General features: G+C 33.9%; 1 protein-coding gene and 1 pseudogene across 1 annotated transcript; both read right to left on the bottom strand.

Moving 5' to 3' along the window:
* Nucleotides 1-2,852: 2,852 nt before the first annotated feature.
* LOC135149465 (E3 ubiquitin-protein ligase UPL5-like) lies at nt 2,853-4,221 on the bottom strand (annotated as a pseudogene).
* Nucleotides 4,222-6,880: 2,659 nt separating this feature from the next.
* LOC108201675 (E3 ubiquitin-protein ligase UPL5) lies at nt 6,881-10,084 on the bottom strand. Its single transcript, XM_064085188.1, has 3 exons — nt 8,389-10,084; nt 7,540-8,129; nt 6,881-7,144 (listed from the first exon to the last, which is right to left on the bottom strand). The coding sequence occupies exons 1-3, from the start codon at nt 10,082-10,084 to the stop codon at nt 6,881-6,883; spliced, it is 2,550 nt and encodes an 849-aa protein (XP_063941258.1).
* Nucleotides 10,085-15,695: the final 5,611 nt, after the last annotated feature.

The following is a 15,695-nucleotide window of genomic DNA, read 5'->3' as shown; positions in this document are numbered from 1 at the left end:
ACATTCACATAACACTAAACAAAACAAGTCTTGTCTTTATAGTCTATTAACAACACTTTTACAATACAAACTGTTGTATGTTGCTTAAAAGTCAATCAGGCAGACAACATTTTATATATTAAAGGCTTGTCTATAAGGCCTTGTTACAATGGTAACAAAAACACTTGTATGTTAGCTTTCCAGTCACACAACACTATATAAAACCCTTGTTTGAACTGCTCGCAAACAACACAACAAATAAAACACTTGTCTATTTACTACAACGGTTTCCTGAAACATTGTGTGAAGTTTCTTCACACATCGGCTTCAAAAACAGTTGTCTGACATGCATAATTACACAATACCACAGTATACAAAGTGTTGTCTGATTGAATTTACTAGACAACATTTTTTTAACCATTGTAGGTCGTGGTGTTAGACAATAGTTTTTCCAGAGCGAAAATAAAGTGTCGTGTCTTTGTTTTGGCCAACGCTTTTTTCAGCGTCCGTTGTCTGATCAGTGTTGTCTGATTCCAGTTTTGTTGTAGTGATATGAGCTACTAAATGAACAAGGATGGCCACGTAGAATAAATAACCAAATGATAAGGGCCAATCAGAAAGGTGTAAAAACAGGTGAATACACCTGGGAAGATCTTTTCTCAAGCCAAACTCTAACTTTGGACTTTCAGTGATTGGTATGAAAGCATCATAGAGAAGTTCTTCGACAAGCAAATCGACCACCAGCAATGTATATGAGATTAGATGTTCAACGGACCAGAAACGGAATCAGTACCAGAACTTGAGTCCTTGTGTTTTAAGGAAAGGCTTGCAAACTGAGAATCAAGATCCCGACTTCTGGCACGCTGATGGCTGGGAGGAGGTTGCTGGTGTGGTTGCTGTTGCTGCTGTTGATACAAGGTCCGCAGCCTTTCAATCTCCCTCTCCAGTACTTCATGTTCCACTAAAAACAGCATAGAACATATTAGTGCCCAAACAAATGGAAGAATATACATAATCATGTGATCAATTATTAAACTAAATGTATACAGAAAACTAGCCCAAGAGAAATTAAGATGTTCCAAAAAAGTGTCTAATTTTGGAAAAAATATATTTCAAAACACTCATGAAAAAAAAATTAAAATTGTGGGGTGCAAAGTGAAAACCTGAAATCTGTTAACTTTAACGGTCAATTAACGGAGATTGGTCAAAAGGGTGCAAAGCGAAGCGCTTTTCAAATTTTGGGGTGCATACTGCCAAAAAAAATTGTTTGAGACCAAATCGAAAAAGCGTCAAAACATAAGGGGTGCAAAGTGTCAATCACTCAAAAAAAAAATAACAATATTAATTATACTCGTTTGGCTAAGTTGTACGGTAGAATATTTGTTATTTGATTTTATAATATTTTAATATACTATTTATATATCTTTGGATGATCACAAGACGGTCAATTGTTTTTATCATGTGAATTACTGCTGTTTAAAAACAACTTGAAAAAAAACTGACAAGAACTTACATTATGTAATGCTTGTATGAATTTTTGTATGTGCCGCCAAGAGAATTGACATCCCAACAGATAGTGTTTCTCTCAAGCAGTCCCAAAGCTGGAGGCAACATGCTCCTGGGTAATGAGGCTTAGACGATCTTGCATGACTTCCACCGACTGGTAATTAAGAAGGAAAACACAACCTTGTAAATATATAGCCTGGAGGTTAATCCACCAAAATCTTCAAGTTCTAGGAATTGGAAGAATGATTCCCGAAGCCTGTCCGAATTCATGATATCGTCAAACCCTGGAGCAAACTGAGCTACCTGATCCTTAACAGAATCAACAAAGTGATATTAAAGAAGCCGGCAACATAGTTTACTCTATTTGTTATATCTCCCCTTACCTTATATACGAAAAATAGAAAACTCCAGAGTATATCTTTCCACGGGTCGAAGCAATAAAAAAGCATTTGGGATTTTTTCTATCTTTTTCTGTTAGAATTCTAAAAAGATTGAATTTCCTTTTTTTCTTTCAATTTAATACAATATGAAAAAAAAAAGATACTGGAGATGAAAGCATTTTTCCCATATCCATTCTCCACAACGCTGTCGGAACAAAAATATCGGATACAAAAATTAAATCTACAGATAATAAAAATTATTCACTGAGAGATAAAAAAAGGAAAAATCTGACTGATAGAACAAGCACGATAATAACGAAAACATATACTATTTATATATACTATTTATATATCTTTGGATGATTACAAGACCTTCAATTGTTTTTATCATGTAAATTACTGCTGTTTAAAAACAACTTGAAAAAAACCTGACAAGAACATATATTATGTAATGCTTGTATTAATTTTTGTATGTGCCACCAATTAAGAGAATTGACATCCCGACAGAAAATGTTTCTCTCAGCCAATCCCAAAGCTGGAGGCAGCATGCTCCTGGGTAATGAGGCTTAGACGATCTTGCATGACTTCTACCGACTGGTAAATAAGGAGGAAAACACAACCTTATAAATGTATAACCAAAACCTTGTACAGGTAGATTCTTCAGCGACGTCCAAAAGAATAGGAGAGCTTTTCTCTGCCCTGCTGACATATACTCACCACAGTCTGCAATTTAAGAGGGTGATTCTTAATAATGTTATAATACGATAGCTAGTCGAAAGAATTATAAGTAGATAACTCATCAGAACTTTCATAATATTATGGATCATGTCATTGAATATATATAATGGAAAATACTGGCGGCCATAGTCTGGAATTTAAGATTGGGGACCAACTCATAAGAAAAGCAAAACTTATGAGGAGAATATGTAAAACAAAGTGCATTGTGCACAGCTAGTCGAAAGGAATAGAAACAAACTTGGAGTTCTTTCATGCACTGCCATACAGCATCCAATCAAAATCTTCAAGTTCTAAGCATTGACAAAATGATTCCCGGAGCCTGTCCAAATTCATGATATCGTCAAACCCTTGAGCAAACTGAGCTACCTGATCCTTAACAGCATCAACAAAGTGATATTAAAGAAGCCGGGCAACATAGTTTACTCTATTTTAACTATTCACGGGAAAAAAAGAATCCATCAGGGAAGAGCTCAATAGTCTTGGAACCAAAGTTGTCGGTTTCGACAATAAATGTTAAAGCTAGAGCATCTTGATCAACTTCCTCTGGATCCATTTCCAATATTCGCTTGCAACTAGTGTAGAAGACTGGATCTGTATCCCGTATGTCTTCCACGGGAACTTTCTTTCCATCCAGTTGTAGAAATAATACTCTATCAGAGACAATGCCAACCTGAACTTTGTGAATTAAAAAGCCAATGCAACTACTCTTCCAGCAAACTTGAAGTATTCTAGGTGGATTGGATCCACCCTAGTCATTAATTTTAAAATTTGAATTTATCTGAGGATAACCAGGGAGGGATTCAAGGGAAGTATGGGGTGGCTGTGTTCCCCCCAATCCAGACTATCAGTTTTATGAAATTAACTCGGTGAGGTAATCTCAGTTGACCACCTTCAATGTATAAATTCTTGAAATACTGATGTTGAAAGAAATCACTATATCAAACATGGCAGCATATAACCGATAAGAATGTAAACAAAATATAACTTCTACGAAATCATATATAGGGCAAAGTAGAATGACAGAAGCACCAAGCTTACCTGGATTCGGAAAAAACCTTCTACGATCATTTGGACAAGCTACAAAGAGGGCATTTCGAGGGTCAAATATGGCTTGACAAACTAAGATAAACCACTCCCTCAGAACACCGGGGCCAGTAGCTTCCTCATCTTTAAACTGCAAATGTAAACTAGCTTGAAGTGTTTCAGCCTCAGCATGTGCAATGTACTCAAAAGAATCCTCCGAAAATCGTGATTTGTTGATAAGGATCTCTAGGATCAGACTGTTATCCTCATCACTAACTCGTGAAAGTAACATCATTGCCAAATGCCTTCTGCACTCAAAAGTAGTCACCTCTTTATGCTCCAAAATCCATCCATAATCATCATCCTTGCTAGCAAATTTAATAATTAAATAGCAGAAAGAAAGCTTCCTATTCCTCAAAGTTGTCCAAAATTGTCCTGCTAAGGCTGGGAAGTGCTTAGACATGTTATTCAGTTTCATTATGATTGCAACATACTGGTAGCACCCAAGATTTTCACTCTTTGTGGGGGAAAACTTCTCCCATTCTTCAAGACAACAATCCATCTTATTCAACGGCCTAAAGAAAGTCTGAACCATGATATTAAATTCTTCATCAGCCCATTCCGAGAGACCTTTGTGTGACCATGATACTACAAGCATTTTCTTGAGTTTGGTTACAGAAAGGTCTCTCGAGTGGTCCTTATCAAGAATTTGGTATCATGGTTCAGACTTTCTTTAGGCTGTTGAATAAGATGGATTATTGTCTTGAAGAACTGGAGAAGTTATTGCCGACAAAGAGTGAAGATCTTGGGTGCTACTAGTATGTTGCCATCATAATGGAACTGAATAACATGTCTAAGAACTTTCCAGCCCTAGCTAGACAATTTTGGAAAACCTTAAGGAAGAGGAAGCTTTCTTTCTGCTATTTAATTATTAAATATGCTACGAGGGATGAAGATTATAGTTGGATTTTGGAGCATAAGGAGGTGATAATTCTGAGTGCAGAAGAAGGCATTATTTGGCAATGATGTTACTTTCACGAGTTGGTGATGAGGATAACAACCTAATCCTAGAGATACTAATCGATAGATCACGATTGTTGGAGGATTCATTTGAGTACATTGCACACGCTAAGGCCGAAACAGTAATCTATTTCACAATCATAACTATATAGAAAAGGAAAATTCAATTGATATTCTAAAATCCAAATAACCATGGCAAGCAAATGGGGATCGAAAAAAATTAGTATCAGTAATTAAGTACTACCTAACTGTCTATGCAACCGATAGACTATTAATATGCACAAAATTAAACTGAAATCGTCCCCGAAACCAGAAAATACCTGGAAAAATGCCCTGTATCCATATCATCATCACTCGGCAGCAAATCAGTGAAATAATCGGTTAGGTTTCTTCTGATCAGGCTACGTGCTTCTCTGTCCCAAGCTTCACTCCCCGGATTCCGTTTACACAATCTCCAAATTAATGAACACAGCATCATTTTCACCAGAACATTCCCCTAGGGTTTGCTCCGGGTAAAGCTGCTTGCTCTTATAAATTAACAGCTGCTCGTTCAATGGAATTCCAGCTTTCGATTGTATCAAATCAAGAACGTACTCAATCGTATCGTTGACATGAGATCGAATAATTAATGGTTTCATTTCAAAAAACAATTTTACAAGGAACTGTATGGTATAATTTCGATGGTTCAGAAGTAGTGGTGGCATAATTTTCCGATTTGGGTTTGCAGGAATCGATGGGCTGTATTGTGTGTGTGAGAATGAACAATTTAGAGACGGCTGATATGAATAATTTTGGAGTTCATGTGGCTATACAGAAAAAACCCTAATTTATGTGGCTGATATACTGGTCTGGATTTACGCACATTTGAATGCATCTATATTTCCGCCCACTTTTTGGGCCTGTTGTTTTAAATTTTAAATGTCCCCAGAGGATCATAGTTATCAAGCTTTAGAATTTTAGCTTTAAGTTCGTAGCACTGATTCAAATAATTTATTATTTATTATAATTTTTTTGTCCTTTAACCAGATAACATTATCATCCAGTAATATACATATTACAGTATCGTTATTTAGATATAAAATTTTTGCAAATTAACATTTTATCCTATTTAAATTTTGATTAATATTTAAAAACAATATTCTCAATTACATGTCGTGATATGAATTTGTTTTAGAAGCATATATTTTTTTCAGTAAAATCATGACATTGTTTATTATGGGAAATTTATTCTCCAATCGGCTTGTATAGTCTTTAATCTTTAGTAAAATTGGATTTTTTTTGGTATAATTGTTTTAAAAGTAAAATGTGTAATTAAAATTAGTTGGAGATCTTGTTGGTTCACCAGTTGTAGTTATTTCGATAGTTGTTGGACAAATTTATACTCTTTATTTTATTAACAAGCAAAATCTTTAACAAATATCAAACTACCAAATTTCGTTATCATCAATTACTTTTTTAAGTTAAGAATTTGGGAATAGAGGTAATTGTAATTCTCACCCCAGCAACTTTAATTTTAAAAAAAATGTATAGCAAGACTTAATAAAAAAAACATATGCACCCCAAAATTCACTATTACAGAATATACTTTTTGCAACGGAATTTTTGTGTTGTGTCTATTAAAAAATGTCGCCCAACTCTTTTTCTAGCATCGGTTTATAACTACTTAATCCACACATATAATGAATTTTTTTGATTTATAGCGTTCTTCAAATAACCAACATTGTATTTTACGTCGGTAAACAATAGCCACCGCTTAAAAGGAGTTTTCTGTGTCGATTTACGGAACACCGAGACTGTAGGTGACATTTTCTACTGTGGTTCACCAAATAACAACGCTATAGATCTATAGTTTCTAGGGTCGTCAGACAATTATCCAGCGTAATAGAATGTTTTTATAAATTATTTAAAAATCTAAAAAATAGTTATTGTATATTTGTTCCATCGGGTTTACGGCTGATTTTAGTCAAAAATCACCATATAATTTGCTTACACCAGTTTGCTCTTGACAAAATCAATTTGCAATACCCTTGACAAAAACCAATTGCTCTCTTAATTAGTCTGCTCAATCTCTCAATTTGCAAGACCGTCGATTTATATTTAACATATGAAGTACTGCTGTTTAAAAATAACTTGAAAAAAACCAGACAAGAATGTATATTATGTAATGCTTGTATTAATTTTTGTATGTGCCACCAAGAGAATTTACATCCCTGACATATGGAGTAATGCTTATCTCAAGCAGTCCCAAAGCTGCAGGCAACATGCTCCTGGGTAACGAGGCTTAGACGATCTTGCATGACTTCCAAGGACTGGTAAGGAGGAAAACACAACCGATAGAAGCACGTCTGAGAAGTTGGAAGGCGATTGCACGTCTCGTTCACCTTGTAAATGTATAGCCTGGAGGTTAAGCCACCAAAACCTTCTACAGGTAGATTCTTCAGCGACGTCCAAAAGAATAGGAGAGCTTTTCTCTGCCCTGCTGACATACTCGCCACAGTCTGCAATTTAAGAGGGTGATTCTTAATAATGTAATATCATACCTAGTGCATTGTGCACAGCTAGTTGAAAGAATAGGTAGATAACTCATCAGAACTTGCATAATACTCCCTATGTTAGCATATAATAGTCGTTTGACTTTTTTTCACATACCTTTAAAAGTTTTGGCCGTACACTTAGAAATATTACTTTTAATTTTTTTTCGTGGACAAAAATATTAGAGTCATATTTTTATTTACAAAAAGAAAATTTTAAAAATAATGTTTCTAAGTGTACTATCAAAACTTTTAGAACTACATAGAAAAAAGTAAAACTACTATTATATCCAAACAGAAGGAGTATTAATTAGGATCACGTCATAGAATATATAATAAGAGTAGGTATTACTGACTCATACCTCCCAGAACCAAGATATCTGAGGATCAGTTTCCTCATAGCCATTGTAATCAGTGTGAGACTTCCAATCCTCAACACATAGAGGTCTTTCACTGCCATACAGCATCCAATCAAAATCTTCAAGTTCTAAGCATTGGAAAAATGATTCCCGGAGCCTGTCCGAATTCATGATATCGTCAAACCCTTGAGTAAACTGAGCTACCTGATCCTTAACAGAATCAACAAAGTGATGTTGAACAAGCCGAGCAACATAGTTTACTCTATTTTTACTATTCACGGAAATATTTTTTCCATCAGGCAAGAGCTCCACAATATTTTTGGATCCAAAGTTGTCTGCTTCGACAATAAAAGTTAAAGCTAGAGCATCTTGATCAACTTCATCTGGATCCATTTCCAAAATTCGCTTGCAACTACTGTAGAAGACTGGATCTGTATCCCGTATGTCGTCCACAGAAACTCTCTTTCCGGCCAGTTGTTGAAAAAATACTCTATCAAAGACAATGCCAACCTGAACTTTGCGAATTAAGGCCAATGCAATTACTCTTCCAGCAAACTTGAAGTATTCTAGGTGCAATGGATCCACCCTAGACACTGCAAATTCGGACGAGTCATTAATTTAAAAAATTGAATTTATCAGAGAATAACCAGGGAGGAATTTAAGGGGAGAATATGGGGTGAGGTATAAAATTTTTAAAATACTAATGTTGAAAGCAATCACTATATCAAACACCAGGGCAAAATATATTAAAGTCACCCATACGATTCATACTCGCAGAAACATAAACAAAATATAACTTCTATGAATCATATATAGGGCAAAGTAGAATGACAGAAGCAACAAGCTGATTACCTGAATTCGGAAAAAACCTTCTACGATCATTTGGACAAGCTACAAAGAGGGCATTTCGAGGGTCAAATATGGCTTGACAAACTAAGACAAACCACTCCCTCAGAACACCAGGGCCAGTAGCTTCCTCATCTTTAAACTGCAAATCTAAACTAGCTCGAAGTGTTTCAGCCTCAGAGTGTGCAATGTATTCAAAAGAGTCCTCCAACAATCGTGATCTGTCAATAAGCATGATCTCTTGGATCAGATTGTTATCCTCACCACTAACTCGTGCAAGTAACATCATTGCCAAATGCCTTCTGCACTCAAAATTTGTCACCTCTTTATGCACCGAAATCCATTCATAATCATCCTCCCTGCTAGCATATTTAATAATTAAATAGCTGAAAGAAAGCTTCCTATTCCTCAAAGTTGTCCAAAACTGTTTTGCTAAGTCTGGGAAGTGCTTAGACATATTATTCAGCTCCATTATGATTGCAACATACTGGTAGCACCCAAGATTTTCACTCTTAGTCGGCAATAACTTCTCCAGTTCTTCAAGACAATAATCCATCTTGTTCAGCAGCCTAAAGAAAGTCTCAAACATGATACTAAATTCTTGATAAGGACCATCCTGAGATACCTTTCTGTATCGAAACTCAAAGAATAGCTCCTCTGTAATAAATGTTTCTATAGGCATCAGAAAGTTTTTGAGATAGACAACCTCAGTCAATAAAGGATGTGAGGGACTCATCCTTGTATCCGGTTCTATACCAGCATCCATAGAATGAACTATCTCATCGGCAGCCTCTGCAACAAAAGTTTGCATGTCTCTTATAAAATTAACAAGATAAGCATAGCCAGCTCCATTCGGTGCAGTCTTCATCTCGGTACATTTGACCATGTCACTAAGACATCTTCGGCACGTGTTAAACATAGCATCGTTGCGGTAATATGGCATCCCACGCAACGCCTTGCAAATCTCTAAATATATTGGTATACATTGTAGGGAGAGATGTCGAGGCAGTAAAGAAATTAACGTAATCAATTCTTGAATCAACTCATTGCCAAATATCATATTTTGAGGAGACATATATAACATTGCTAAAGAAGCTGGTACATGAGAACAACAAAATACCTGCAGATAATGACCGAAATAATTATCATTATCCTTCGGCAGAAAATCTCCGAAATAATCAGATAAGTTTCTTCTAATCACGCGACGTGCTTCTCTATCCCAAGCTTCATTCCCCGAATTTCTTTTACACAATCTCCAAATCAATGAAACAATCTCATCAACTAACTGTTGAGCTTTGACAAGACGAGTACTCCGCATGACTCCAACCAACTGTAGCACAGCATCATTTTCTACACAACATTCCCCCAGGGTTTGCTCCGGGTAAATCTGCTTGCTCTTATAAATTAACATCTGCACGTTCGATGGAATTCTAGCTTTCGATTGTATCAAATCAAGAACGTACCCAATCGTATCGTTAACATCCGCTCGAATAACTAATGTGTTCATTCCAGAAAACAATCTTACAAGGAACTGTAGGCTAGAGTGCGATTTCGATGACTCAGCCGAACACGCTGCTGATCGAGCACCGGAGACGGAGTTGATAACGTCAGATCTCATTGTAACGGCGGAAGAGGAACTCACACCATCATCGACACGGGTATAAGCGTCCAATTTGTGTTTGCAGGAATCGATTAGAGACATTTGGTGTGTTCAAAATCGAAGACAATATTTTAGAGATGACCGACCGTATAAATTAAGAGCCGCCGGAGAGAAAAATCCTTCTCGGCTTTCAGAAATCCTGCTCTTATAAGTTATTATTACTCTCGTCGTATTTTAATATTTTTAGACATTAAATTCTAGTTACGTGTTTCATATTAAAAATAGCAAAACGGTTATCAGCTGTATCCATAGAATGAAGATACCATTTTCTTAATATGAGAAATAATCACGATTCTGTGTGCGTTATCTCCAAATTTTGATTTTTCATATCTATCCAATTTTGTATTTTTTTCACAATGTTATATCGATAATTTTATTCACTACTTCATCTTCCTCCGCTATCTCTAATATGTATGTGGGTTCATAATCTATATCGGTTGCCTGCATCGGTTGTTTTAAATTTGGAATGTTCAAAAGTTTGATAATTAACAATACTTCTCGGTTTTCATAACTATTGAATTCTTCGCATTTTTTGTTGTTGTATAAATTTCAACCAATTTCCGAAACCTTGTCGAAAATTTAATATGACTCTTGTCGTATTTTAAAATAGTGCCGGATATAAATTCTTATTACGTGTTTCATATTTATGATAGCCAAACAGTTATTAGATAAATCTGTAGGTGTAAATACTATTTTTTAACATGAGATGTAATTACAATTACGCACTACAAAGTTTAATATCACTGCTAATTTTTGAAATTTTGTCCAAAGTTTAATATCACTCTTGTCGTATTTTGAGATACTTCTAGATATTAAAATCTAATTATTACGTGTTTTATGTTTCATATTTATGATGGCAAAACAGTTATCCGGTAGATCTGCAGAATGGAGATATTATATTTTAATATGTGAAATAATTACGATCGGTGTAGGGGTGGAAAAATCCAACACGCTTCCGAAACCTGACACGAATTCGTCTCGATAAATACAAATGAGGGTCCGAGATTTTATATATCAGATCGGGTTCGAGTGGGGTAATTTTTTCTCTGAACCCGACCCGAGTTTTTTGGGAATAATTTACCAAACCCGATCCGATATATAAAATCTCAGACCCTCATTTGTATTTATCGAGACGAATTCGTGTCGGGCTTCGGGAGCGTGTCGGATTTTGCCAACCCTACACAGAATCGTAATTATTTCTCATATTAAAAAATAATATATGCATTCTACATATCTACCGCATAACTGTTTTGCTATCATAAATATGAAACATAAAACCCGTAATTAGAATTTAATATCTAGCAGTATCTCAAAATACGACAAAAGTGATATTAAACTTTGGAAAAAATTTCAAAAACTGGTAGTGATATTAAACTTTGTAGTGCGTTATTGTAATTATATCTCATGTTAAAAAATAGTATTTGCACCTACAGATTTACCTAATAAATGTTTGACTATCATAAATATGAAACACGTAATAAGAATTTATATCCTGCACTATCTTAAAATACGACAAGAGTCATATAAAATTTTCGACAAGGTTTCGGAAATTGGTTGAAATTTATTCAACAACAAACAATCCGAAGAATTCAATAGTTCTGAAAACCGAGAAGTATTGTTAATTACAAAACTTTTGAACATTCCAAATTTAAAAAATCGATGTAGGCAACTGACATAGATATGAACCCACAAACAAATTAGAGATAGCGGAGGAAGATGAAGTAGTGAATAAAATTATCGATATAATATTGTAAAAGAATACAAAATTGGATAAATATAAAAAATCAAAATTTAGAGATAACGCACACAGAATCATGATTATTTCTCATATTTAACATGGTATCTTCATTCTACAGATACAGCTGATAACCGTTTTGCTATTTTTTAATATGAAATACGTAACTAGAATTTAATGTCTAAAAATATATTAAAATACGACGAGAGTAATATTAACTTACAAGAGCAGGATTTATGAAAGCCGAGAAGGATTTTTCTCTCCGGCAGCTCTTAATTTATACAGTCAGTCATCTCTATAATATTGTCTTCGATATTGAACACACAATGTCTCTAATCGATTCCTGCAAACGCAAGTTAGACGATACCCCTGTCGATGATGGTGTGAGTTCCTCTTCCTTCGTTAGAACAAGAACTGACGGTATCAACTCTGTCTCCCGTGCTCTCGATCAGCAGCGTGTTCTGCTGAGTCATCGAAATCGAACTCTAGCCTACTGACGTTCCTTGTAAGATTGTTTTCGGGAAATAAAACATTAGTTATTCGAGCTGATGTTAACGACACAATTGAGTATATTCTTGATTTCATACAATCGAAAGCTGGAATATCGTCGAACGTGCAGCTGTTAATTTATAAGAGTAAGCAGCTTTACCCCGAGCTAACATACCCCGGGGGATAATATTGTTGCGGTAATATGTCATTGCACGCAACGCCTTGCAAATCTCTAAAAATATAGGGATATATTGTTGGGAGATATTTCGAGTCAGCAAAAAAATCAACATATATAATAAACTCCTCACAAAATATCATATGATATATAGACATATATAACATTGTTAAAGCAGCTGGTGCACCGGAATACGAAAATACCTGCAAATGCCCTATATAGAGCCATGTCATCATCACTCGGCAGCAAATCAGTGAAGTAATGAGTCAGGTTTCTTCTGCTTCACTGTCCCAAGATTCCTTCCCCGAATTCCGTTTAGACAATCTCCAAATCAATGAAAAAATCTCATCAGCTAACTGTCGAGCTTTCACAAGAGGCCGAATTCCCCTAGAGTTTGCTCCGGGTAAAGCTGCTTGCTCGTATAAATTGACGGCTGCACGTTCGATGGAATTCCAGCTTTCGATTGTATCAAATCGAATAATTAATGTTTTCATTTCAGAAAACAATCTTACAAGGAACTGTATGGTAGGGTTTGATTTCGATGGCTCAGAAGAAGTGGAGCCGTGGGCAGCATAATTTTCCAATTAGGGTTTGCAGGAATCGATGAGCGATATTGTGTGTGTAAGAATGAACAATTTAGAGACGGCTGATATGAATAATTTTGGAGCTCATGGTTGGGGAGAAAAACCCTATTTGGCTGTTTACTTGTGTGTATGCGTATCTACTCCGATTTACATTTGCATCTATTATTTCAGCACACTCTTTTTGGGCCTTTTAAATTTGAAAGGTCCCAAATTTTCATATGCTATATCCGCTAAATTTAAATTTGCACCTATATTTTAGGTATACTTTTTTGGATTGTTTTAAAATTTTGAAATGTCCCAAATTTTCATAGTTATCACAAGTTTTAAAGCTTTAGTTTTAGTTTAGTGGCAGCGATTCAGATTACTTTTTTAAGTTATTATTTATTATAATCTTATTGTCTTTTTATTTGAGTACATTATATTCTTCTTAATATATATATATATATATATATATATATATATATATATATATATATATATATATATTTACAGTATTGTTAGTTTGATATATATAGAGCTTTAATATACATTTTTACATTATAGTTTTTAAATTAGATACAAATTTCTTATAAATTAAATTTTTATCCTATTTTAAAATTTGATTTTTTCTAATTTTTTTTTCTTAATTACATGTTATATTATGAATTTGTTTTGGAATGATATATTTTATTTTTGTATAATCATTATGTTGTTTATTATTTCTAAAGAGATGAAAAATATATTTTTCAATCCCACTTGTAGAGTCTTTAATTTTTAGTCAAATTCAAATTTTTTTGTTTGTAATTGATTTTGAAGTCTAATAAGCAAGTGTTATGTGTAACTAAAATTAGTTAGAGATCTTGTCAGTTATTTCAATAGTTGTTGGACAAATCTATGATCTTTATTAATAAACAAAACCTCCTTTGAGTGAAACATCATAATTAACAAATATTAAATTAACAAAATTTTGTTATCATCAATTACTTTTTTAATTTAATTATTATTATTCAACTACGAAACAACTTACATATTGCCGATGATTTTATATTATAGTGATTGTTCCACCAATATATATTTACATCGCCAACAAAATTGTTCGTTTTAAATTTAGAACTCAAACAATTTAATTTATAAAACAACTCATAAAATTCTTAAATTTTTTTTAAATTCAAATAAACAAAAAGTCCAATTAAATTATTAGTCAATTCCATATTATTCTTAAATTTAATTCAAACCCTATCCTCCACAAGAGTACTGCAGTAAAGACGAAGAAGAGGATGATACTATCATGACAAACTTAAATACTATATTTTGATACGAAGAGAACGAGTTTGGTATCGATTTTAATTATTTCATTTTTATTTATCCGATTATATACATCTTTTTGATACAAAAAGAAATTAATAATATGAAAAAACATTATATTATTAATTATATTAATATTTAAATTAACCAGCTCACCCAATTTTTCTAAATAAAAAATATCAATTCAATAATAATTGGAACACATGATAATATCTCAATTATATTTAACCAAAACGCAATTTCTAGTTAAATTCAATCTAATACCACTACTCATACCAAAGAACATTATAGAAATTAAAATTTTTTAATAACATCATTTTTTTAAGAAGGTAGCATTTCCTAATTTTTCAGACATATATTTGTATTGCAAATTTTGCACATGTCATATTATTCCCTTATTCAAACCATATACAAGTGGTAGATTATAAACAAAACTGCTATTTGTTGAAAATGTTATAAAATATAACCTTCCCAAAATCTTTGAAATTTTAAAGTGTAATGTGTTCAATATTTTGATGATTTGATTATGTGATGGATATATATAACTTTAAGCGTTGACGGAAGTGGTAATGAGAATATTATGTGATGACATGAGTCATCCTTATGTTGTTGTCTCTGGGGGAGATCCGGTTATTAAAGGTTGAGATTAAGTTGTGTGAATGTAATTGAATTTGTGGGGATGTTTATGGATGTTTTAGTCTTTTGTTTGTGTATGATTATGTGTTTGGGATGTTTTGTTAATGAAAATTATGATAGTGTGGGTTGAATATTTGCTTGGATTGTATAATAGTTAAAATGTTTGTTAGGTATATATTGAATAGTGAATGCATGTATGGACAAGTTTTTGACCATACTTGAATGGTAAAAAATGGCAGAAATATAAAAAATTGCATGGGCTTTAGAATATAAATCCAAACTTACGACAGATATATATGTCGAAAGTTCCACATTTCTCTATAATTTATGGCAGATATTCACAATAGGCTCAGTCGTGAGAAAACTACCGACGGAATTTTTCGTCACAAGAACGGAACCAAAAATAAGAAATTATGGGTCCACAATAAACATATGACGGAACTTTCCGTCCTAAAATGTCCAACTTACGACGGACTGTATGTCGTAAGTTTAACTATGAATATGCTAGAATTGCGGGTTCTACCATGTCAACTTATGGTGGATACGCGAATGTGGACTATGCGTTTCTAGTTGGGTAAATAGGGCACTAATCTTAATAATATATATTTTGGACACTTCATCTATCAAAATGTGAGATTTTGGTCATTTTCTCATGAGAGTAGTTATGGTTAGAGTTGTTTAAGTTCGATTTAGTGTAAAACTAATTGATTAATTTAGTTATGAGCTACTCTTCTTTTATCGAAGTTTATT

This window comes from Daucus carota, chromosome 9 (genome assembly GCF_001625215.2).
Source record: "Daucus carota subsp. sativus chromosome 9, DH1 v3.0, whole genome shotgun sequence".
In the NCBI taxonomy this organism is placed as follows: Eukaryota; Viridiplantae; Streptophyta; class Magnoliopsida; order Apiales; family Apiaceae; genus Daucus; species Daucus carota.
The sequence above is the reverse complement of the archived record's forward strand: the minus strand, read 5'-3'. Positions and strand labels throughout refer to the sequence as shown.